This window comes from Varanus komodoensis, unplaced genomic scaffold, assembly GCF_004798865.1.
Source record: "Varanus komodoensis strain SLA01 unplaced genomic scaffold, ASM479886v1 scaffold42, whole genome shotgun sequence".
In the NCBI taxonomy this organism is placed as follows: domain Eukaryota; kingdom Metazoa; phylum Chordata; class Lepidosauria; order Squamata; family Varanidae; genus Varanus; species Varanus komodoensis.
The window spans coordinates 1,602,478-1,626,304 of NW_025335972.1; the positions used below are offsets into that span (position 1 = coordinate 1,602,478).

Sequence of the window (23,827 nt, forward strand, 5' to 3'; positions counted from 1 at the left end):
TTAGTCTATTCTGCATTCGAGCTATTTCACATCAGATTGTCAGCTGAGGGCTCATCTAACTGAAAACTCTCCCAAAAAAATGCTTCCTCTGCAGAGAAAATAAGCATGTCAAGGAATGCTAAGTGAATGCTCCCTGCATCCTGACACACAGGTTTTCTATGTGCAGGATAGATTTACTTATTTTGGAACGGAGGAAAGTTTTCCCTCATGTCTGCTCCTGGCAAGAATCTAAACTGGCATAGCCCAGACACAGGTTGGCCACCTTGCATGTCCTGCGCCTAATAAAGGAAGAATATCCTATCAAGGAAGAGAAGCTGGAGTAAAGGCACAAATGAAATGTAACAGGAGAAGTTACAGCAGGATGGGGAAGGGGCGTATGAAGTAAGCTGGATGGGTCCAAAGGCAGAGCAGTTGCTCAAGCCAATCAAATGTTTGGCGTGCCGGGAAGACAGGGCAGGGTTTGAGAATGGAGCTTGTGCCCCCACTGAGCCTACAAAGCAGGGATGGGGGAACATGAGGCCTTGCAAGTGCTGCTGGAACGAAACTTCCATCATTCTTAACCATGCTGGCTACAGCTGATGGGCACTGCAGTCCAACCACACCTACCGAGCTACACGTTCCTCATCCCTGCAGTAAGGGGCCTGGCAGCCCATCTCTCAGGATGCAGAGTCACTCTTTAAGCTGGTAAAGCTCTTGGAGCCAGCCTTTGCTGGGCCAAAGCCAAAACGGGCAGAAGCAAATGAATCACGTACAGAGACAAAGGCGCACTTGGTGACAGAAGTGTGAACTCCGGAGAACAGGCACAAGGCATGAAAAGCATGCAACTGGGGATGAGAAGACAAATAAACCATAATGGGTGTGCAAGGGGGAACAATCTTGCACTTGCACAGGCAAAGGAGGATATAACCGTGTGTGTGTGTAGATGGAGATGTACAGATGTGGATACATGCACAGGTGTGTTTGAGATGGAAAAGTTAAATGGGCGTGTGTGAAAAGGTTGCGGTAAATGCATGTGAAATATGACCCTCTCGGTTTCCAGCACAGCAAGCAATGACAGGATCCATTGCCAATGCAGGAGAGCAGCTGGGACAACTGTGGGCATCAGCAGCAGGAATTAGGGGATCTTCGAAGGACATTTTCTATGCCACTTCCATCTACTTGCAAGTCCATGAACTGGTACCAGAGGTTCCCTTCATGTATGCACCTGGGAACTACATTACAAAATACGGGCATCTTGGTAATGAGCTGTGGGCTCGCATGCAGAGAAATGCCCAGGGCAGACTAACTGAAAGATGGAGGCTTCTGCCACGCGAGCCAAAGGACCTCCATCTTGGGCAGCCTGGTGTGTCATAAGGAAGCAGGTGGGAGAATCACACTTTCTCCAGCTGCAATTCTGGTGGGACGTGCAATTAAAGTCTCCCCCAAACCAGGGAAAGTCAATGGCAGAGAAAGAGAGGAAGCCCAACTAGGAGAGGGATCAATTCCACAAAGGAAGCCACAGCCTCAAACTGAGAAGAGCTGAGCAGGGCTGTCAAGCACAGGACATTTCAGTTGCAGTAAGTCAGAGATGACTTGACAGCACATGACAGCAAACAACCTCATGCCTTCCAGGGGTCTTGGACTACGACTCCCATGATCAAGTTGGCAGGGGCTAATGGGAATCCAAAGCCAGCAGGTTGGTGGAGGCTGTACAAAAATGAACTTGCCAGGATTATTTTTTCTACTGACAATTTTGTCCAGGTTGGAAGTAGTGCACTCAGTTTTTGCATCCAAGGAATGCAGAGCTCATCCTTGCAAAGTGCAATTTTGTAGTGCCAATGCCCAGATTTCAGAATACCTTCAGAATGGCCCCTCCTCTCGGATGAAAGTGAGGTTTGCATCTTGAGCGTTCTCTCACACAGCTGGGGCCTGCCAGGGTACTCTGCATGGGGTGGGAATGGGGCCTTTCTTAGGGCATCCTCCCCCTCACTTTGTGATACTTTACATCAGGGGTGGGTGCAAAGTAGATTGAGGTGCGATGGTAGAGCCCTGGGTGATCTGCACTACATGAACAAGGGCTTCTGACACCCCAAACCCACCACAACTGGCTTCTTTCCCCAAGCCTCCCTACACTGGGCCACTGAGCTGGTGGTGGGGAACCAGGTGTGAACATGTGGGTAGCAACAAGCATGGTTGTTGACCATGGTTTATCTAATCTCAGACATGACTACCCACATTTCAGTAACCCATGATTCAACAACAACCCAGACTCAACCCTTAAGTGTGGGTTACCATGCAGTAGGAACGAAGTCAATCTATGCCACATCATGGTTTATTCCACTTGGATATATGGCTCAGTGGAGGGTATGTATGTTAATACAGCCTAGCTGTGACAGTCGCACTAGCATGGCTTCTCAGCCCTTACTGTGGCACAGGCAGGATGGAAGGAAGCATGTTGCTGTCCAGAATTTGTGACACAGGATTTTGAAAAAATGCCTGAGCAAGGAAGGGAATTCAAGCACGTGGCGACAAGCAGAAGCTTGTGTGTGTTACTGGATGCGTGTGCACATGGAGGTGCAAGCTCAGGAAATGGCTGGGGGCCAACACGAAGATGGGGAGCTAGAGGGCTGCTTCACACTGAGTCCCACACTTGACAACAGCATCCATGGACAACTCACACACATCCATGAAGCAGCACTGATCAGGCATCACAAACAGCCCTTTCCCATCTTCCAGGATCCATGCCATGGTAGTTCCAACTAAGCCTCACTGATTCAGTGGGAATGAAGTCAAGTTACACTCATTCCATTGACTTCAACAGCCTTCTTCTAGAACAGCGATGGCGAACCTTTTAGAGACCAAGTGCCCAAACTGCAACCCAAAACCCACTTATTTATCGCAAAGTGCCAACACTACAATAAAACCTGAATACTGAGGTTTTAGTTTAGAAAAAACAACTCACAGCCAGTCCGAGCAAATATATGTCCTTGGCAGCACAATGACTGGCCATGCGAAAGCTCAGACAAGTTGCGGCTAATGAGTCACAGCCCATGATGTCATTGCCTGGGGCCTCTACTCCTTTCTGAGCATGTGCATGGCCCCTATGTGTGCTGTTATCCGATGCTCAGCTGCTGGGGTGACTTGGCTCATTTGCCGACAGAGAGGGCTCTGCATGCCTGCTGTGGCACGCATGCCATAGGTTTGCCACCACTGGTCTACAACCACCCTGATACATTGCAGCGGAGTCAGCTTGAATATTCGACCATGAGCCCTGCACAGAGGAGTGATGCATGAACTGGTCCTGGGAGCCCATACAAGGCTGGTGCTGCATCCACCACAGTGCAGAGTGTGGACATGCAAGCCAACAGCCTCATGAACTCAAAGGTGAAGGCAGGGGAGTGACACAGCAGCCCAACGCTGTAATGTATTGTGTGGCTCCAATTCATGGGAGCTCACAAAGCTGCAAGCAATGCTTATGGCAGACCAACTGGGGAATACACCTAGATCCAACATGCTGCTGCTCCATACATAATTCCTCATTCCTTCAGCCTCTTCACTTAACTGGGTAGCAAATGGGCCTGTCTACTGGCCAATTGTTTTTGTGAACTGGAAGGACTGGGCAGAGAGAGATGTAGGGCAGAAAATGGCAGGGCTTTGCTCTTCAGAGTCTCCTGCAGGACTTTCTGTCCTGCACTGCTGTTTGAGAGCCCATAACTGGGGAAAGTAGCTTGGGCATGAGCATTACAGCTGAGCATCCAGACACAACAATTCAATGCACGGCCACCCTGTGTTGTGTCTGCATTTCAGCCTGGAGGTAGGGACTTACATGGCTGGACCTTCCTTCACACAAGTACATCCTCAGGCAAAGAAAAGTAGCATGTCAAGGGGGTTAGCCTGGAAGCTTTCTCTCTCAATGCTAGTTTCCCATGTGTAAGGATTTTTAATTTTACTTTTTAGAACCAGCCTCTCTGAATCAGCCACCGCCACCGCTGCAGATCCCCCACCCGCCCGCTGACTCCACCGCTGCCCCAAAGGACGAACAGCGGCCACCGCGGGACCGGGGATTGGAACGCTGCCGGCCTGCGGGCCCTCCATCCTGCTGGCAAGTTCTCCGCGAGCCCTGCCCTTGCCCCTCCCACCCCGGCGTGGGTGGCAGCTGCACCAAATTGGGGGCGGGGCGCACGGAGGGGCCATGGCATTAACTCGCTGGCCACAGCCAAGGCCGATGGCATTGGGCCAGCAGCCCAAGGGCGACAGCCCAAGGGTGTCACTGCCGTTTGGGACCGTTTGGGACCGTGCAGGGGCTGGGCTTGCCAGAGACTCAGTTCGTGTGTGTGGGTGGGTGGGCTTTTGTAACTGGGTGGGTTGGAGGGTTTTAATTGTATTTTAATTGTATTTTATTGGATTGTTTTAATGGATTCACGCCTGGCTGCTACTATGGGGTTGCCTGGGGAGCGCGTGGGCGCCACCATTGGGGTGGTCTTGGGCAATGGTTGATATGGCGTTGGGGGTTTAACATGTCGGCACAAAAGGAGAGACAGATGGTTGACACCTGTTCCCCCTTCTGGTTATTCCCCCAACCAGAAGGTTCCAGGTATGCTTATCAACTGCCCTTTGGGCCTGACGGTGCTGTTGCTTAATGCCAGGTCAGTCCATAACAAAACATCCCTCACCCATGACTTAATTGTGGATGAGGGGGCCGACCTGGCTTGCATTACAGAGACCTGGGCGGGAGAGGGGGCAGGATGTGTCCCTCTCTCAACTGTGCCTGCCTGGGTATCTGGTCCAGCACCAGCCACGCCCGGAGGGGAGGGGAGGGGGGGTCGCTTTAATCCATCGAGCTTCAATTTCCCTTGCGAGGCTTCCTGTTCTCTCGAGACTGGGTCTAGAGTGCCTATACCTGGCGTTGGATGACTGAGACAGATTGGGGATTCTGCTGGTGTACCGTGCACCCTTCTGCCCATCAGACTCCCTGCCTGAGCTGAGGGAGATTGTCTCGGACCTGGTGTTGAGGACCCCCAGGATGTTGGTCCTGGGGGACTTCAATCTCCACGCCGAGACTGTTCTGATCGGGGCGGCTCAGGACTTCATGGCCTCCATGATGGCCATGGGGCTGTCTCAACATGTCATAGGCCCGACCCATGAATGTGGACACATGCTGGACCTGGTTTTCTCGACGGGGCAGGAAGAGGGTGATCTGAGGGTAAGAAATTTAGGTCTGACTCCCTTGTCATGGTCAGATCACTTCCTCGTGAGGTTTGAGCTCGATGCCAGCCTTTCCCTCTGTAAGGGTGCGGACCCTATTGTGTTTTTATTTAAATAAAAAATTTCAACCTAAAAAAAAAAAATTCAACCTATTGTGTTGGTCCACCCTTGGAGCCGGATGGATCCGGATGGATTCCTTAAGGCTCTGGAGGAGTTTCCGGTTGATAAAGCTGGCGCTCCTGTTGATGCTCTGGTTGAACTGTGGAATGGGGAAATGGCCAGAGCTATCGACATGATTGCTCCTAAGCGTCCTCTCCCATCCAGCAGAGCCCATTCATCCCCATGGTATACATCTGAACTATGGGCGATGAAGGGAGTTGGGAGACGTCTAGAGCGTAGGTGGAGGAAATCACGACATGAATCTGATCGAACACGCTTACGAGCTCATTATCGAGCCTATGCTGTGGCAGTGAGGTCGGCAAAAAAGAAATTCTTCTCCGCTTCCATTGCCTCCTCACAGTGCCGTCCAGCGGAGCTCTTTTGAGTGGTACATGAGCTGATACATCCTGGCCCTAAGAAAGATCCCATACCACCCTCGATAGCCCGCTGTGACGACTTTCTCACTTTAAGGAGAAAATTGCTCAGATTCGTCATGAGCTGGACTCCACAATTCAGATCCTCTAGGGGAGGTGCCAATGACTCCGTCCGGTCAGATATTATTGGATGAATTTCAGTTATTGCGGCCTGATGATGTGGACAAGGTGCTTGGACAAGTACGTCCCACCACCTGTTTACTTGACCCTTGCCCGTCGTGGTTGCTGACCAAAGCCAAACACAGGATTGGTGCCTGGATCCTGGAGGTCATTAACGCCTCTCTGAGGGACGGCCGGGTGCCTGCCCCTTTAAAGGAGGCAGTAGTCAGGCCAGTCCTAAGGAAGGCGACCCTGGATCCAGAGATGGCCGCCAATTGTAGACCGGTGGCCAACATCCTGTTTTTGGGCAAGGTGTTGGAACGGGTGGTGGCAGGACAACTCCCAACACTCTTGGATGAAACTGACTATCTGGACCCATTTCAGTCCGGCTTCAGACCCGAGTATGGTACTAAGTCTGCCTTGGTCACCCTGTATGATGACCTGTGCAGGGAGAGACACAGGGGAGTGCGTCCCTGTTGGTCCTCCTGGACTTCTCAGCGGCTTTCGATACCATCGACCATGGTATCCTTCTGGATAGGCTAGCGGGACTGGGAGTAGAAGGCACTGCTTGGCAGTGGTTCCGCTCCTACCTCGACAGTCGATTCCAGAAGGTGGTGCTGGGGGACTTTGGCTCTGCGCCATGGCAGCTATGCCATGGAGTACCGCAGGGGTCCATTTTGTCACCCTTGCTATTCAATAACTACATGAAACCGCTGGAAGAGGTCATCAGATTTGGGCTGCGGAGTCATCAGTATGCTGGTGACACTCAGCTCTACCTCTCTTTTTCAACCAATCCAGGTGAGGCAGTGGCTGTACTGAACCAGTGCCGGGCTGAGGTAATGGGCTGGATGAGGGCCAATAAACTGAAACTTTATTGAATAGCAAGGAGGTCCTGTTGGTGGGTGGTTCGAGCTCCTGGGTAGGTGACTTAGACCTTGCCCTGAATGGGGTTGCACTCCCTCTAAAGGACAGTGTCCACGCTTGGGAGTGCTCCTCGACCCAGAGCTGTCCCTGGAAGCTCAGGTGACTGCGGTGGCAAGGAGCACTTTCCTTCAGCTTCAGTTAATCCATCAGCTGCGTCCCTACCTGGAGGACAACTGCCTAGCAACAGTGACACATGCACTAGTTACTTCCCGGTTGGATTTCTGTAACGTGCTCTAGGTGGGGCTGCCCTTGAAGACAGTCCGGATACTTCAGATGGTGCAAAATAGAGCAGCCAGGTTGCTGACGGGGACTGGGCGTTATTCTCATATAACCCCAGTCAGTGGCTTCCCATCAAAGTCCGGGCTCAATTCAAGGTGCTGGTTATTACCTATAAAGCCCTAAACGGCTTGGGACCTGGATACCTAAAGGAATGCCTTCTTCCGTATTTGCCTTCCCGCCCCTTGAGATCGGCAGCAGAGGCCCTCCTCCGGGGATACTCCGTGAAAAATATTAGGAGGCAAAGTACCCAGAGGAGGGCTTTCTCTGCGGTGGCGTCCTGCCTATGGAATGCGCTCCCCAGAGAGGTCCACCTGGTGCCGTCGTTATTTGTTTTTCGGCACCAGGCTAAGACCTTTTTATTCCAACAATATTTTAATAACTTTTAATATTAGCTATATTTGTTTTAATCTGCAGCCAGGGTGGATCTGGAATTTTATTAGTATCATGTTTTATATTATTATTTTTATTTATTTATGTAAGTCATCCTGAGGCTCTGCGAAAGGACGGCATATAAATATTCTAAATAAATAAGTAAGTAAGTGAGCGAGCAGGAGCCAAGCAAGAACACTAGATCAGTGTGCTGTATTAACTGGGGCAGGGGTCGGCAACCTGCGGCTCCGGAGCCACATGAGGCTCTTGAATGCCTCTGCTGCGACTCCGTCGCTCGCGTCACAGCTGCCGCCGATCCGCAGCCCATGCCGGCCGATCCATGGCCCATGCCGGCACAGCAGCGCAGCCACCGCCAACCGGTCCACAGCCACTGCTGACCGGTCTGCGGTCCGTGCCGGCACAGCGCTTGGATAAATCGAAGAAAAGAAACGTTTCTGAAGAAAACCAAACGTTTAATGATACTTTGATAGATTCATTTGCTTTTACTGCTGACAAACTTATAGGGTTTGCTGTTTAATGCATGGAGCCCTTTAGCACTGACTTTGACTCTTCAGAAAGCTGTTCTCCTATTCAAAATATATGAAAGGAGTCCTACTAGTTTATAATGTAAGATTAAAAATAACAGTTTTTAGTGAATGAACAAGAGCTGCAGCTAAATCATAATGAAGATATATATAGCATTAAGGTTAAAAACGATATATGCAGTGTTATCTTCATTTTAGATGTCAAAAGGGTTTTATGGCTCCCGGTGTTTTCTTTTGTGTGAGAAACGGGTCCAAATGGCTCTTTGAGTGTTAAAGGCTGTCGACCCCTGAACTAGGGGAATGGCAACATTTTCCACAGAAGTCCTAAAATGTCTTGGGTGGCCTGATGTGAATGGGTCATAATACAGAGGTACAGAACTGGCTTTTTATTTTATTTGTATGTATTATATGGATACCCTGCCTTTTTGCTCCAAGGAACCCAAATCAGCTTACATATTGCTCCCCTCCATTCTACCCTCACAATAACCCTGCAAGGTAGATTAGACCAAGAGTCAATGACTGCCTAAAGTCACCGAGCGAGCTTCATGATCAAGCAGGGACTAGAACTGGGATCCCCCTACGTCCAGCCCAGCCCTCCAATCACTGTGCTGCATGTGCTTTGGCTAAAGGGCTGAAAATCAACCCTGGCACCTGCAGTTAAATGGGGCCGGCAGCACACAATGCAAGAGGCCTGTGTCTGGCAGCTTGCAGAGCTGCTACCAGTCAGAGTCAGGTGCACTCCTGGGGCTAGTATTCTGATCTGGCAGACTATGTACGTCTTCTCCTTCCTACAAAGAGAGCATCCAGGATTCTCTCTTTGAGAGTCCAACAACTTGCCCTGAGAAGAGCCCACGAGCAGCTGGGGTTGCTCTTCCTTTTTCTAGGGTTGGCTTTATGTAAGAAAATGTCCGCAGTAGGTAAATACAGGTGTGGCTCTAGAAGCAAACTGCCAAACCAGGGGGGCAGGGGGGAGGACGGCCCACCCATCCACGCAAGGAGAACAGCTGATGGGTCCTGGCCAGCTAGCTCCATGGAGCGAGTGAGCCCTAAAGACAGGCAATTAAAAACTTCATTTTCCCCACTGCCCCTGGAAGAGGGAGGACACCCAGAGTGGGGGGGACTTACCAGGCTTTCCTGGGGTGCAGAGCTGACTGAGGGAAGAGGTGCACAGATGGAGTGAGGAGAGAAAAGGGGGAGAGAGAAAGAGACAGAAATGATTCCCAGAATCACAGAGCCAGGAAATCCAAGGCAAATAAACTTCAGTCGCTAACACTAAGAAGGTGCAAGGTGCATGAGGAACAGGATCTGGGGGTCAAATTCCCAATGTGGCTGAGCTAACCTTGTAGGGTCAGACCTACCATTGTAGAGCCAGGGAGTGAAGCTGTAATTTATCCACATAACCCTAGCTTTCCCTACAGCCATGACTGACACAGTCTTGAACAGGGAACTGTCATCTTTGGCAACCCTTGAGGCCACCTGTGTGATCAAATAAGCCACTTTGCTACAACCTGGGGCCCTCCAGATGTGTGAGACTACAGCTCCCATCATTCCCAGCCAGCAAGTTTCTCTCTGGAATTGCAGTCCATCACATCTGGGAGGTCCCTAGTTGGGGATGGATGAAATAAATCTTGCAGAATGTCCAGACTGCAGGTTTCAGACTTGTCATCAAGCTCTGCTCCCTACAGATGTGTTCATTCATGCTGCTCCCCAGCAGCCAGGGCTTGAGTGTTCCCAGAAGGCAATGGTGCCTTCCAGAAGTGTTGGGCTGCAGTCCTCACAGAGCTGCCTGGGAGGTTATGGGAGTTCTCATCCAACACATTTGGAGGCAATCAGGCCAAGGCAAGGCTGGACTGCAGTAAAACAACTGTGAGCTCCTAATGGCAACAAAAGAAGAAGAATGGAGAAAGCTGCTCTACTTGTGTATGTGTGAAGGGGCAGACAGGCCAGGGGCAAGTCGATGCAGCTTTCCATCCTTTTTCCTTTCGCATTTTGTTGCCCTTTGCTGTGCTGCTTAGAACAGCATCTCAAGCTGCTTCCCAGCCTGTGTTCTAGTCTCTAGTCTGAGGATCGGCCACTGGGATCCCTGAGGTTCCCTCTGGCTCTGCAGCAGGAACCAGGTGGGCCCTTCTACTGCCATGGCAGAGGCACAAAAGGATGGGGAGTCAGGAGTCATCCTGGCACTTCAGTGCGTTGGCGTGGTCGGCTGTTGTGGGGGTTGCCTGCCAGCACATATTGTCAGGAACTCCATGTGCCTCCTGTGACTGAGCCGCCTGCAATGGTCCATTCTGTGAAGCTGAGCCTGGGAATATCCCTTGGGCCATCTGGATGTGCTCTCCCACGTTGTCCAGGGCCTCAGGAGCACTGCAGCAGCCTCCCCACCTGGGCTGAGGAAGTCCAGCCATGTCTGTAGCAGCTTTCTGACCCTGCCCTCTCCCCAAGAAAGCCTGAGAAGACAACTAGCTCCTGGCAACCTCTCCACTGTCCAATAACCAAAGCTCTCCAAGGGGTTCTCAGCAATTCATAAACACAGGTAAGGTGATGGTCTAACAAAAATCACCTTAGCATGACTAAATGTTTCTTGGTATAGAACCAGGGGCTACACCTGCCCATCATCTTCATTTTTGCCTGGCTTCATTTGGCCCTTTCCATTGGGACCACTGATTTCTGCAGTCCTGTTCTACTGAAGACCTGTGCCTTGGTACGAACAGGCAGATCTAGTTGGGTCTGCAGTTTTGCCTTGTAATTAAGTACACTTTACAAAAATTGTCAATTTACCACTGGTCATGGTTGGAAATGTGTACTTTAGTCCAATTAAGACATTAAGCCTTGGTACTAAGCCCAGGACATTCCTCTTGGTTATTGCTACAGCTGAAGTTTTCAGGCTTAGGGCTCTGAAATAGAGGGTGCGAATTTGGGCCATTGATTCATAAGCCTCAAGCATGCCCTGAAAATCCCCTTGCTCTGGCTGAGCTGGACATGGAGGGTCATGGAAACCTCCCTTGTTGGGCTGGCATTCAATCTACACTGCCAGGAGCTGGGCTGTGCACACACCTTCCTCCTTTCCCAGTAGCCTCCTGTAAAGATAGGCTAGTCCTGGGCAGCAGCTTTCACAAACCACCTGATTTTAACTTCCTTGTGCTTCTCACCAGTCACCTCTCCTCTGCCTCAGCATTCAGCTAATTTTTTTGTGTTATGCTTATGAAAGAGTCTCCTGACAATTCACTTTCCTCAGTATCACTGTCTTTGTGCTTTCTGCTCTCATTGTCCCACCCGCTTCTTTCCTACAAGTATAATATTAAACTATGTCCATCTATCTTGCGTATTCCATGGCTACCTAACACTGTTGCATTCACCAAGTGCTTCATACTGTAACATAAGCCACAGTTCTGCAAGCTGCTGCTGCATTCTTATTTCTAAGCTGCCCAAAAGCTATGCTTGCTAGCTACGACTTCTGAGTTTTTCACCTGTCCCACACATCTGCTTTCCTAACACAGAAGGGGGAGGGGGACAAAGCCAGGAATCACCCTGTTTTATATATAGTGTTTGCATAGGAAGACGATAAAGCACAGCTCGGACATGATTAGTTACCTGCAGAGCCCGAGGGTGGGGGCTCCCCAGCCTGCTGCCAGAGGGTGGCCTCAGCCGCTAAACGTCGCACGTAACTCTCATCTACACACAGCAGGATGTTCTCTGGTTTTATGTCTGTGTGGATTATTTTGCACTTCGTGTGGAGGTAGTCAAGGCCCTGCAACACCTGAGAAGCGAGAGGCACACTCAAATGGAGCAAGTGGTGGTGTTCTCAGGTACTCCTGACCCTGAGCGCCTTTGTGGGGAAGCTCCAGCCCCAGAGCCCTAAGGGGCATGCAGCATCGCCCCTTCTGATCAGCACATAGGACAAAGCCTTTGGATTGGCCAGGCCAGGCTTACTGTAAATACCAGATACTTGTCCTTGTGCTTTGATCAACAGACCAGTATCATAGTGAAGATAATACAAGATAGTATTGTAATCTAGATCAGGGCCGCCTTAAAAAGGAAAGGTATGGCCCTGACTGCACAAGCCAAACCTGCCCCCTCATCAATCGCCCCCACCCCCACCAGCAACATTACAATGAATTCTATTTTTACCTGCAGTAGGATACTCTTAACGCAGGGTATAGGAAGCCCTTGGTAGTTGGATTTAATGATCCATTTCAACAGCTGGTGCCCTAAAACTTCAAGGACCATGCAGACATCTGGGTACAGGCCAAGTCAAGGAGAGACAAGGGCTGTAAGAGTGACTTGCTTTGAATGTGTCAGAACAATGCTTCTTGAGCCCCCTTTTCCCAGAATATGATTAATTTAAAAACATGCCCTAAAGCAGATGTGGGGGGAAAGAGACACACGAAACTTTCCAGTGTTCTTGCAGTGGTAGTAGGTGGTGGTGGGAATGTTGAATACAGACCTTTTGAGGCACCGGATTGTTGATTATGGGCCACAGTGAACATCAAGAATCTTTCTAAACAACCAGAAGACCTGAATTCCTTTTCAGAGCCCCCCTCACACAACAGATGGGCAGACTTTCAGCAGCACAGCACTGGCCAATGGCCATTCTCTTCCACTGTTTTTATTAGACAGGCAGCAAAAGAAAAGGGAAGCACACAGCATGAGAGCTGTTCGCTAAATGGCAGGGAACTGACACAGCAGAGGGGGAGCCTGGCTGCTGTTTACCAGCTCCCCTGCCCTACCCTTCACCACATCTTTTCATTCTAAGATGCTATGAGAAAATGCTGGGAGGGACAGAAAAGCCAGGAGCACGGCCCTCACTGGCTCATACGATTGCCAGAACATTCCACTTCAGAGAGCAAGAGGAGGATTGCAGGGCTGGACACTCTCCACCACCCTAGGAAAATCACTGTCAAACAGATGTTGGAGAGAAGTGTCCTCAAGTCAGAACTTCCCTTGGCATGCTAGTTTTCTATCTGCCCGAAGAAGCTGGCACCAATTTTTGTTTTCTGGGGAAGCATTCAGGCTGCCTTGCACCTGAATGGAGAAGAAGAGTTTGGTCTAGATTAGGGCTTTGGCAACCAAGTCAGGCATTTTTAGAAGTAACATTTTTGGAACCAGAGCAGATCCTAATACAGTGGTGTCTCTGCTCACAAATGCCTTGGTTCACAACCAAATCAGGTCACGAACAAAAATTTCATGAAACATTTGACTTGGGTCATGAACTCCACATTGGATGGCAACCAAGATTGCAGCTATCTCCCCCACCCCCCCGAGTGGGGAGATGGCCACAATCGCAGTTGCGTTCGTGCAGGGAAGACGTGCGTGATCACAGGCGCACTCCTGCAGGAAAGATGGGCACAATCCCGGCCATCTCCCCCACACAACCAACACGATCACGGTCATCTTCCCCCCCATCCCCCGAGTGGGGAGATGGCCACAATCGCAGTTGCGTTCGTGCAGGGAAGACATAGAGGAGCTGACGACAGAAGAACTTGCTGAACTCCAGAGTGAGCAGCAGAAGGCACTTGCTGAGGAGGATTCCACTGAGGAAGAGGAAGACAGGGAGGAGTTAGCAGTGATGTGATACAATCCATTATGAAAAAATGGAATGAGTGCCAGGATTTCTTTGAGAAGCAGCACCCCAACGTAACTGTAATGAACAGAGTGTTGAATCTGATGAACGATAACGTGGTCTCTCATTTCCGGAGGGTTATGCAGCGCAGGAAAAAACAAGTGACTATAGACAGATTTTTCACCAAAATTGACCCTGCAGCTAAGAGACAAAGAGAGGAAACCCCTGAAAGAGATCTCCCCAGTGTCCTTATGGAGGGGGACTCTCCCTCAAAACAATAATCTTCCCCGCACCTAAGTTAGTGTTCTGTACTGTATAGTTCTTTGTTACTTTGTTGTTCTTTGTCACTTTGTTTCAATTTTTTTCTGATTAAAAGAGAATGGATTAACCTTAGAGAATGGATTAACCTTATTTACATTGAACCTTATGGGGAAATTTGACTTGGGTCACAACCAATTTGGGTCACAACCAGAGTCGTGAAACGGATTAAGTTCGTGAGCCAAGGTACCACTGTATTATTGAACAGGAAGAGGCATGATTTTTGTGGGTTACCCCTCAAAAGGATACGGACACCATTGATCCCTGAGATCTTGAAGTCATCAATCAGCTGGACAATGTTCTCACGCTTGGGGTCAGTGGGATCAGAGTCCCGCACCTGGGAGGATGGAAAGAGGTGCCAGGTAAAAGGAAGGGAAATGAACCATCCAGAGTCCAAATTGCTCCCCTCTAGCTGCCAGTGCAGAGCCAAGAGAAGTGGCATCCGTGGAAAGTAGCTTCCTGGCTGAACTTTTCAGAAGGTGGGGAAAGTAGGCTGTGGTCCACAAACCTACCTCAAACAGACCATCATGGAAAATGAGTTGCTGACCAGGCTTCTAATCATTTCTCAATCAGCTCCCACCACCACCCTTGGATGAAGAAGGGTTGGGCTTGTTAAAATGAACCTCAGCCCACACATTTATTAATATTGTGGTTGGAGGTGAAGGAGTGTGTGTCTAAAGGCACCCTGGAAATGTAAAAAACACTATATTTATACAACTGGCACCTCAGGGAACAGTTAGCCTAGAATTGTGCCACCATATGCCAGCTCTCTAAGTATAGTGAGCTTTTTTAATGTGAGGGAGCACTCCGTCACTTACCTGCAGGCTGAATCTGCATAATCTCCAGTGTATGGTGTGCACTGATTTATTTGCAGGATTGATATCCTGCTTTTCTAACAAATACTCAGACTTGCTTACAGTCAAATATAAAGGGGAAAAATCCACAAAGCCACAACAAAACTCCAGGAAAGCAATACAAGAATGGAAAGGCAGAAGCAGCATGAAAGACATTGTCCAGCAAAAACTTGCTAGAAAAGAACAGCCATGGCTGCCTTTCTAAAAGTGAGCAGTGGCCTGCCACCAATGGGAAACTGGTCCAAATCCTGGGTGCCAGGATTTGAAGAGGTCTCCTCTCCGGCCTAAATGCAACTGCTGTGAAGGGGAAATTGCTGTGCTAGCAGAGCTTCACTGCCTTTTTCTGCTATTCCAGCAGCTGTGCAAGTGGTGGGGGACCACTCTGTAAGCCCAAGATCTGTACGTAGTATCTGGGCTTAGGCCCCCAAGACTCAAACCTGGAGTGCATGGAACAATATTGGGGACATGTGCAGGGTACATTTCCCCCACTGCAGTGCCTTTCCTGCAAGGGGGGCGGTATCTGAGCAAAAGGTTAGGGTTATGTTAACCCCACCATCTCCCCTTCTAGGAACTAGGAATAGCTAAGACTAATCCTTGAAGTACAGCTCACCTGGAATTGGAAGGGGGCAGGGTGGGGCAAGGACTGAAACTCACACATTTCAGCAGCTTTATTTCATCCACAGCTGTCTCTGTATAGTGGATAGCACTCTTCACAACCTTCAGGGCCACAAAACGCTTCCGCCTGAAGTGCAGGAAAAGGACGGAGGGAATGGGTTAGCCCTGGCTTCCCCATCCTTTTAAAAAATGCACATTCCATGTTATGGCCCCCCCAAAGCAGCCTCAAAATTGTTGAGTAAATGCAACAGCTTCCACTTCTAGGAGGGTCTCTTGCTCATTCTCTCTTTGCCCACCCATTCACACAGAGGGAGAACCCTGGATTGTCACCTTTCTATTCAAGCTCTACACACACAGAATAACTATTCCCTTGCATCAACCCACCCTTCTGCATTCCCAGTGATGAGCTGCTTAAAAAGAATGGGTTTCCTTCTACCTTTGGCATTCTTATTGGTTCAGAGTGGGAAATCTAGTCCACATTAGTGACTGTGAGCCTTGAACTGCAGGGTATCAACTATTTTGGAACAACTACGTATGAGTAAAGGTTACAAGTTGACACACACACAGGAATCTCATTCCCAATCTCGTTTGTCTTTGTGCTAAGGTACCAGACAGAGCAAAACACATACAGTTGGCTTTTGTGACAATAATCTCAAGAGCAATTTTTAAAAATAAGTTTCTTGTCCTTCGAGAAACAGAGAATATCATGAACCTGTCTCAGCAGAGGCCCCTTCTCCCGATCTGTTTAGACTAGAAATGATTTCCTATGTACTTCTTCTTTCCTCCCTTCCCTCCCTCTTCACATACCTTCTCATGACTGCACCTCCATATTACCATTCTGAAAATACTACTTCTTTGCTTTTCCAGGGAAGCGAGGGACATTTGGCTAATACTCCTGGCTAATATATCTCCCTTCCCACAAATACTCACTGAATGTCCCAACAAAGCCAGACAGTAGAAAAGTGCCCCCAGCCAAGCTTCCGCACCACGTGGTAGCGCCCGTTGAACAGGTCCCCAATCTTCACTGGATAATACCCACCTAATGAAGAGATGAAGCGGAAACCAATTAATTATGGCAGCTCCTAGAACCTTGGCCTACAAAGAGGTCCTACACACCTTCCTCACATCTCTTGCACTTACCTGCTTGGAGCTTTGGTCATCTACAGAGATTCTTCTTCAGGTGCCGCTGCCCAAGCAAGCTAGGCAGGGGACTGAAACGGAGAGGACTTTCCCAGTGATGGCAACCCATTTTTGAAATGAGCTTTCCAGAGAGGTTCACCTATGAGAGGTTCTCCTTTCCAGAGAGGTTCACCTGGCACCTATGTTAAATATTCTTTTGGTCTCAGGCAAAAATAGTTTTTTCTCCTGGCATTTTTAGAGACTGAGTTCCAGGTATTTTGGTGGTTTTACTAATTTCTGTACCATTTATTATTCTGTGTCATACTATATTTTATTATTTTAACACTTTGCACGTTATACTTTTACCTGTGTTATAAAATGGCATTTTTGTTTTTTGTAACAGGCTATAACCTGCCCAGGGAACATTGGGAAGATCTGTTGTTGTTAGTCGTGAAGTCGTGTCCAACCCATCGCGACCCCATGGACAACATTCCTCCAGGCCTTCCTGTCCTCCACCATCCCCCAGAGTCCACTTAAGCTCACAGTGGGAAGATTAGAAATATACTAAACAAATACATAAATAAAATATTCAGGTTGTTCATAAAAGAGATTAATATATTTCTGTTATTCTTAAGGGCAGGAGTGCTGTGCCTTAACAGCTGAATTCCATTTTGAAGAAGCTCTAAGAAGTCACATTTTGGGGTGGGTGGGCCAGCAATACCAGCAAATTTGAGAGTGAAGCCCTTACTGCCAATATCTAAGCCTTAGAAGAGGCTTTCCAATCTGATGAAACTACACAGATCTACCCAAATGCTCAGTGGTCAGAGAAAGGTCAGTAACCATCGGGGGAAGTACAGAGAGCCGGACTAGTGACCCCAGACATGAGCTTCTGCCCCCTGCTCTAGAGACGGAAGACAGCCCTCAGCCTGTGGAATTCAGACACTATTTCAAAGTTGTGTTTAGCAGCTATTCCATTTTTCATATTTACTTTATAGAAGCACAAAGGCCCAAATCTGGATTAGAACCCCAGCATGGGGGATGGGGGACAGGTAGGAAGTTTTTAAAGACCTGGGTTCCTGTTCCTGTTGTAGAGTAAACACTATAAAAGGCATCACTGCTAGACACAGGTTGAAAGTAATGTTTCAACTTGGCCCCCAGAAGACTGCAGGGTCCGAGCTCCCCACTCACAATTCTGAGCAAAGAGCGCCTCCCCTGGCTGGGGAGAACATTCTGTCCCACTCCCATGATGCCCAAATACCTCGGCAGTAATCTCGGGGGTCCTCTTGCTCCTCATCATCAGATCCCAACTGCCCCCCTCTGTTTGCAGCAGGGAGAGGCAGGGTGGGTACTGGAGGGGTATGTGGAGTGTCATCTGAGCAGGAGGGGCTCTGCGGCCTGGAAGGGGGTTGTGGAAAGAAAGGAAGAAACAAGACAAGCAGACAAAGAAACCCATCAGAAGCCACCGAGATAGTATCTCCTACTCCCAATGCTAATTAATTTCATTTTTAGCCTGCTTCCATACTTAGGAACATCCATGTAAGACACGCTTTGCCTAATCTGGATTGAAAGCCACCTCTGGAATGAATCACTTACAAATTAAAAAAAACAGATTCTGGTGGCACCTTAAACAATCTCCAATTTACTGTTTCTAGGGTCTACAGCTCACTTCATAAGATGGAGAATTAAAGCTTGAGTAAATGTGTCCTCATCTGCTCATATTATTCCCACTAACCTCAACTCTCCTTTCACCTGCTCTGTTGAAATTTAGTTTGTAAGCACTGCAGGGCAGGAGCCTATCTTTTTTGGTTTACATTATTTTGTAAGGTACATCAAAAGCACAATAATAAATAAATAAAATAAAATTGAACAGCCTCTTCAAGCCATCTTTGTACATACCTACTGCTTCCTAGTCCCTCCTGTTCTGCCTCTCCCATCTCAGGAGACATCTGGTGGCAGAGTCACCGTGGCCAATCAGAAATCAAAAACAGTTGGTAAAAGGGCTATAAGTACCCCATCTACCACTGCTGATGTTCCAGCTCTTGTCCAAGGAAGTGGCAGGGGAATCTGCTCAGGCCTTCCCCTGGGCGAAGAACTATTCCTCCAAGGAAAGCTCCTGGGTCTGGACTGGAGCTGCTCCCAATTCTGGTGCAAATGCCACGGCCAGCCTTGGGATGCAGCCAGAAGATTCTGCCTAAGCAACAGCATGCTGGTGTCCGGCCACCTTATCTGTTCCACAAGCTCCCCTCATTAGTAAAAGAGGCATTAATACTTTGTGAGCTCAGAGGCTTCCTTCCCGTCAGAGCCCAAATGTGCACAGCAATGAGGGGCGGGAGTGGGGTTAAAAATAGCCCAACAGCCCCCAGCAGCTGCAGCCCAGGATGGGAATGGAATCTGGGTGGGGGGGATGGGACCGGCAAGGGAAAGCAACCAAGCCTTGCACGGCTGAGGCCTTGGTGCCGCCAAGGTGATAATCCCATGTCTGGACCAGACTATTTAATACTCTAGGCTGCAGGTGTGGATTTGCATGGCTAGATGCTCCTCCAGAGGAGGGAAAAACCCTCTGAGTAAAGTGTTCCAGCTACCCAGGAGAAGAGATTTGGCACAGTTTCTCTCTAACTTCCTAACACCCTATGTAGGGAATTATTATTACTTTTGAGGTGTGTATTTGTGGGACAACAAATCACTACACAGGAGGTACATCTGGAAGTACCAGTAACTCACTGGTACTTTCATCATCCACTAACAGGTAGCAGTGCTCAGCCCATCTCCCACACTTCCCTCAAGTTTCTAGTTAATGGGAACTTGCTCCCATCAAAGCAAGGCAACAACCTCCATTTTGCATGCAGCTGGTTTCTTCACTGGTCTTTGGCTTTGTCTTCAATGCAAGACAAAATGCTGAACTATCAGAGGTGATCTGCATCATGCTACCAAGTGATAAAGAACTGTGTGGAACACCAGGCAGTGGTAAAATATAGGGTGAAATACATTATTGTTTGTTTATTTAAAGGTTTTGTAAAGTAGCCCATTCAATTAGCCAGATCAGGTCTCAGAACAACTTACAAGTCAAGATTCTTGTCATCACCATATAATTAGTGGAAATGTTTGTGTTTCTAATGTAGCAATAAGAAATACTCCAGTTCCTTACATTTTAGCTGGCAGTAAATCCTATTATTAGTGCTACAATCACCTCATTTCTTTACCACTCGTTGAACTCAGCAGGAGTTCTGAGTGGCCATGTACAGAAAGCACCATACACAAGTCAGTATATAAAATTTGCATAGCTTGAACACTTAAGTACACACTTCTTGAAAATGTGATGGCAGCAACACTTAAAAGTGTGTAAGCTTCCCAAAACAAGCAGAACTGTCCCCAAATTATCATGTGTAAGGCTACTCTCTGTCCCAAGTTATACAGATTTCTCAGCTGTAAGTCCATCTGTCCTTCTCACCATCCTTTTCTCCCTGTGTAGCAGTGGGGGGGGGGGATTCCCTTTCAGATGTTTTTGCCTTCTGAAAGGACTCAGCAAAGGGCCAAGGATCTGAATCACAGATTCACTAAGACAATGGTAGGCTAACTTTTGGAGCCATGGGCAAATTCGGCAATTTGAGACACTGTCATGGGCATTGACACAAAATGGCTGCCATAGGAGATATGGCAAAGGACAGGTGAGGTCTGAACCCCAACAATACTAAGCAACTCCTCTGAACCCAGACTTATCGGCAGCAACAGAAACATCTTTCACATAAGGAAATGTGTTAACAAACAAACCCATGACCAACAAATGTATAAAGGGCGGGGCATGTTGGTGAGTGCCAAAAAAGTTGTTTGGGGCCATGCCATGCTGCTTACACCTGCACTGTGGCTGTCCCCATCAAGTCAGACTGGGCAGTGACCACAACATTACCTCACCTTAGGAATTACCTCACCTTAGGACACATAGTTTGGTTTGCTTGTTCAAGTCACCTGGAGCAGTTCTTCTGTCACAGCCACCAAGGTGCAAAAGGCACCTGATCCACATTCATGAACTCAAAAGCTTACTGTAGGTCACAGCTTTCCGAATGAGCACACTGCTTTTCAGCATGAGCACTTCCTCCACCCACCCACCCACCCACCCACCCACAAAAGGTCCCTGCCCCAGAAGCTCACACTATAAATGTTGGTAACTGAGAGACAAACAAGAGGAAAGTGGGAGACAAAAGTCTCAAGCTGTTCAAACACAGTCAGTTAATTTAGGCTTTGCTGATTATGACCAAGGATATCTCATCTGAAACCTGAATTTTCTTCTCTATTATCTTTGTGTACCTCAAGCATCATTAAAGCCCATGATGCAATAAAAGAGTTATATTGCCACAAGTGTACTATTAGATCTGCACTCTGTTTGGTTTTCCTTGCAAGGGACTTAAGGCTTCTGGAAAATGCAGCTTTGCAAAACACTTTGGTTGGTTCATGCATACAAACAGGTCACTTGCTTTCTCAACAGCCCCTTATGCGAACTGACTCCTCTAAAAACTGCATCACTGCACCTCTGGGGGCACTTTAGTCCTCTGAGTCGCCCTTATACCTGCGACGATGGCCCATTCACACGAGCTGGCCATCATGCAAACAAACGTGCATGTCTAGGCCAGCCCTCAAGAGGCCATCCGCCGTCCTGGCACACCCACACCCGGTTCTTCTGTACCTGCATCAGTCTTTTCAAGAAGCCCCGCCGCCACCACATAAACCAGGCTCGGCTGGGGGAAATGGCAACTCGCACCGAGAACAGCGATTTGCGGAAGAAAACCAGTCGCTTGCACTCCCTCTCCCCAACAGATCGGGCGGCTTTACTCACTGCCCTCCCGCCAAACCAAGATGCCGGATCAAGCGAGCTCCATAACCCCCTTGTCTCGTCCCACACTCACCCCGTGGGGGTCTTGCTCTCAGCATGCGACGGGGGCGGCGCTTTCTCCTTCTTATGTTTCTTCTTTTTGCCCCGGCCGTTCCCCGGCCCTGCAATGAAGTGGAGGGGGCAGCAGAAGAATTAACACACAGCGGTGCTGGAAAGAGACCCTCTCCCTACAAAAGTTTCCTGAGCAAGCTTGCAAATGGCAGCAGAGTCCAGCCAAACGACAACCCCCACCTCCTTCTTTGCACCTGCTGCAAGCCCCTCCTGGCGCAACCGCCGAGCCTCCTAGCCAGCCTAAAAGTTTTCCGCTCACTCCCCCGCCCCACAATACGTGCCCACCACACTTTTCTGGGGGAAGCCGCGCCCCCCCTTACCTTTCTTGCTGCTCATAGCCCCCCCAGCACCTGTGAGCTCCATAGAAGCCAAGGAATCCCGACTGCGCCTGCGCGGGCCGGCCCCTTCCCACCCGCAGGAGCACCTTCTGCTCCACCACGTGAGGTTAAAGGGAGGAGACTGGCCGCCCTTCGCCCTGCTTTGCGCTGAGTTATGAGGAAAGGGAAAGCGGGGCAGGGGAGGAAAAGGCGAATGGCAGGTTTATACGTTACCAAAAGGCAATTATACAAGTTATGTATGTGTCCGTAAGATCATGCACTGCTTTTTAAAATGTGAAAGCTAGATCACGGCACATCCAGTTTCATCATCCTTGACAACCGTCATCCAGAAAAGGTGGATCACTCTATGGCCCCAGTGTTACGGATGGAGAAAACGGAGGCTGTCATCAGAATTCTTTCTCAAAAACAATAAATAACAAAAGTTCGAAAAATGCTTCAAAATCCAGATTAGTGTCATACTATAAAGACAACCCAAAGCTAGGAAAAATGCATTCAAGATCTCCCTATTTGTTCATCATGCAAGAGGTTACTAAAAGCCAGAGTGATGGTCAAGTCAAAGGTCCTTCTGGTCCAGCATTTTGTTTTCACAGTGTCCAGCTAGACATTAATGTGTCCAATTCCCCTTTAAAGCCATCTGACTCAGCAGCCATAACTAGATCTTGTGGTGACAAATTCCATATTACAGTTTCTTACTTTCCTGTGCTCTGTGAAATATTTTCTCTGTCTGGAATTTGCCATCAATCAGCTTCATGGATAAGCCCAGGTTCTCCATACCCTGCAAAATTATGTACACTTCTATCATAACCTCCAGTTACTCGCCTTTTTTCTAAGCTAGACAATCTCACCTATTGTAACCTTTCCTCACAGGAGAGTTCCTTTAACCCCTTGCTCATTTTAGTTGCTACTTTTCCCAACTCTGCAGCATCCTGTTCTAAGTGCAGCGATCAGAACTATACACAATATCCGAAGTATGGTGACACCACAGATTTGTAAAAGGCAATATAATTTTGGCAGTTTTAGTTTCTATTCCTTTCCTAACTATGCCTAACATGGAGTTTGCCTTTTCTCCAGCAGTTCCAGTATCAGCATTTTCATCAAGCTGTCCCCCAGAATCCCAGGATCACTTTTTCCATCTTATCTCATAAAATCCCACAGTCCTAAGACAGGCATCTCCTTCCATTTAAGGACACTGACCCACCCAAGTGGCACTTTCCCTGTGCAGGCATTATTTCTCTCTGTTTACATGTTATGCATATGCACATGCATGTGTATTTACATACAGAGAAGAGTGCATATACTATCACACATGGCTGAATGCACACAGAGCTGTTGTAGTGCTTGGAAAGCCCTTGTGGGAGCCACACTGACATTGGGCTCCTGATAGAATCTGGCAATTTCTCATGTTCATACCTAAGAAGTGAAAGCCTTACCTGTTAACTTAAGTCACAAAGGATAAATGAATACTATCAAATCACACATTTACGTATGTTGTTTTTCGTTCTTGTTGGGCCCACAAGGCAACTTCAATAAAGTTAGCAGCAGGTTGCAACAGCGGGTTGTTGGGCCCTCAAGGCAACTGGTAACGTTAAAGTAAAGTAGGTTGCAACAAGCAGCTAAACCACATAGACTACACCGTCTGTGACTTCTCAAGAGTTACAACAGAGCAGAAGGCAGTTGCAAAAACTTGATTTGTGATGCTGAAGCAACCAAAGAACAATGCTGCCCACCCGTGGTGTAGGATTCAGCAACTGGAGATCTCTGGGTCAAATCTGGCCTGGCTGAGGGGCCTGGCTGCAGTTGCCACCCTTGAACCTACCAATGTGTGGGGAGAGCGTATTTGTTAACCACAGAATTTGACATCAGCAAGAGGCTGAGATATCTTTTCTTTCTTCTGGCCCTCCAAAAGAACAAGCTGTTGTCCAGGGCTGCCAAAGCACCTTCCACTTTAAACTGGCTCTCCCACTTCCATCATATTACAGCACTTTTGCATTTCCTCCACCCAGGAATGGTTGGACTGCACTTCCATCATGCTTTATCACTAGCTATCTTGGCTAGTACTGATGGGAGTAGCAGTCCAATACCACCCAACAGGATTAG

The 23,827-nt window shown here is 48.5% G+C and overlaps 1 protein-coding gene across 2 annotated transcripts in view; it reads right to left on the bottom strand.

The window, feature by feature from the left end:
• Positions 1 to 21,792, bottom strand: part of SRPK3 (SRSF protein kinase 3) — a 34,091-nt gene extending 12,299 nt beyond the window's left edge. Inside the window, exons 1-9 of one of the 2 annotated variants that reach the window (XM_044443758.1) lie at positions 21,713 to 21,792; positions 21,355 to 21,442; positions 17,715 to 17,851; positions 16,268 to 16,376; positions 15,377 to 15,464; positions 14,118 to 14,205; positions 12,119 to 12,225; positions 11,582 to 11,747; positions 9,119 to 9,144 (exon numbers count right to left, since the gene is read on the bottom strand). In XM_044443758.1, the coding sequence (XP_044299693.1) occupies positions 9,119 to 9,144; positions 11,582 to 11,747; positions 12,119 to 12,225; positions 14,118 to 14,205; positions 15,377 to 15,464; positions 16,268 to 16,376; positions 17,715 to 17,851; positions 21,355 to 21,442; positions 21,713 to 21,755 (852 nt within the window). In that variant the 5' untranslated portion in view covers positions 21,756 to 21,792. Of the gene's footprint in view, positions 1 to 9,118; positions 9,145 to 11,581; positions 11,748 to 12,118; positions 12,226 to 14,117; positions 14,206 to 15,376; positions 15,465 to 16,267; positions 16,377 to 17,714; positions 17,852 to 18,352; positions 18,635 to 21,354; positions 21,443 to 21,712 lie in introns of those variants that run through there. The other variant, XM_044443759.1, reaches the window with a different exon arrangement.
• Positions 21,793 to 23,827: the final 2,035 nt, after the last annotated feature.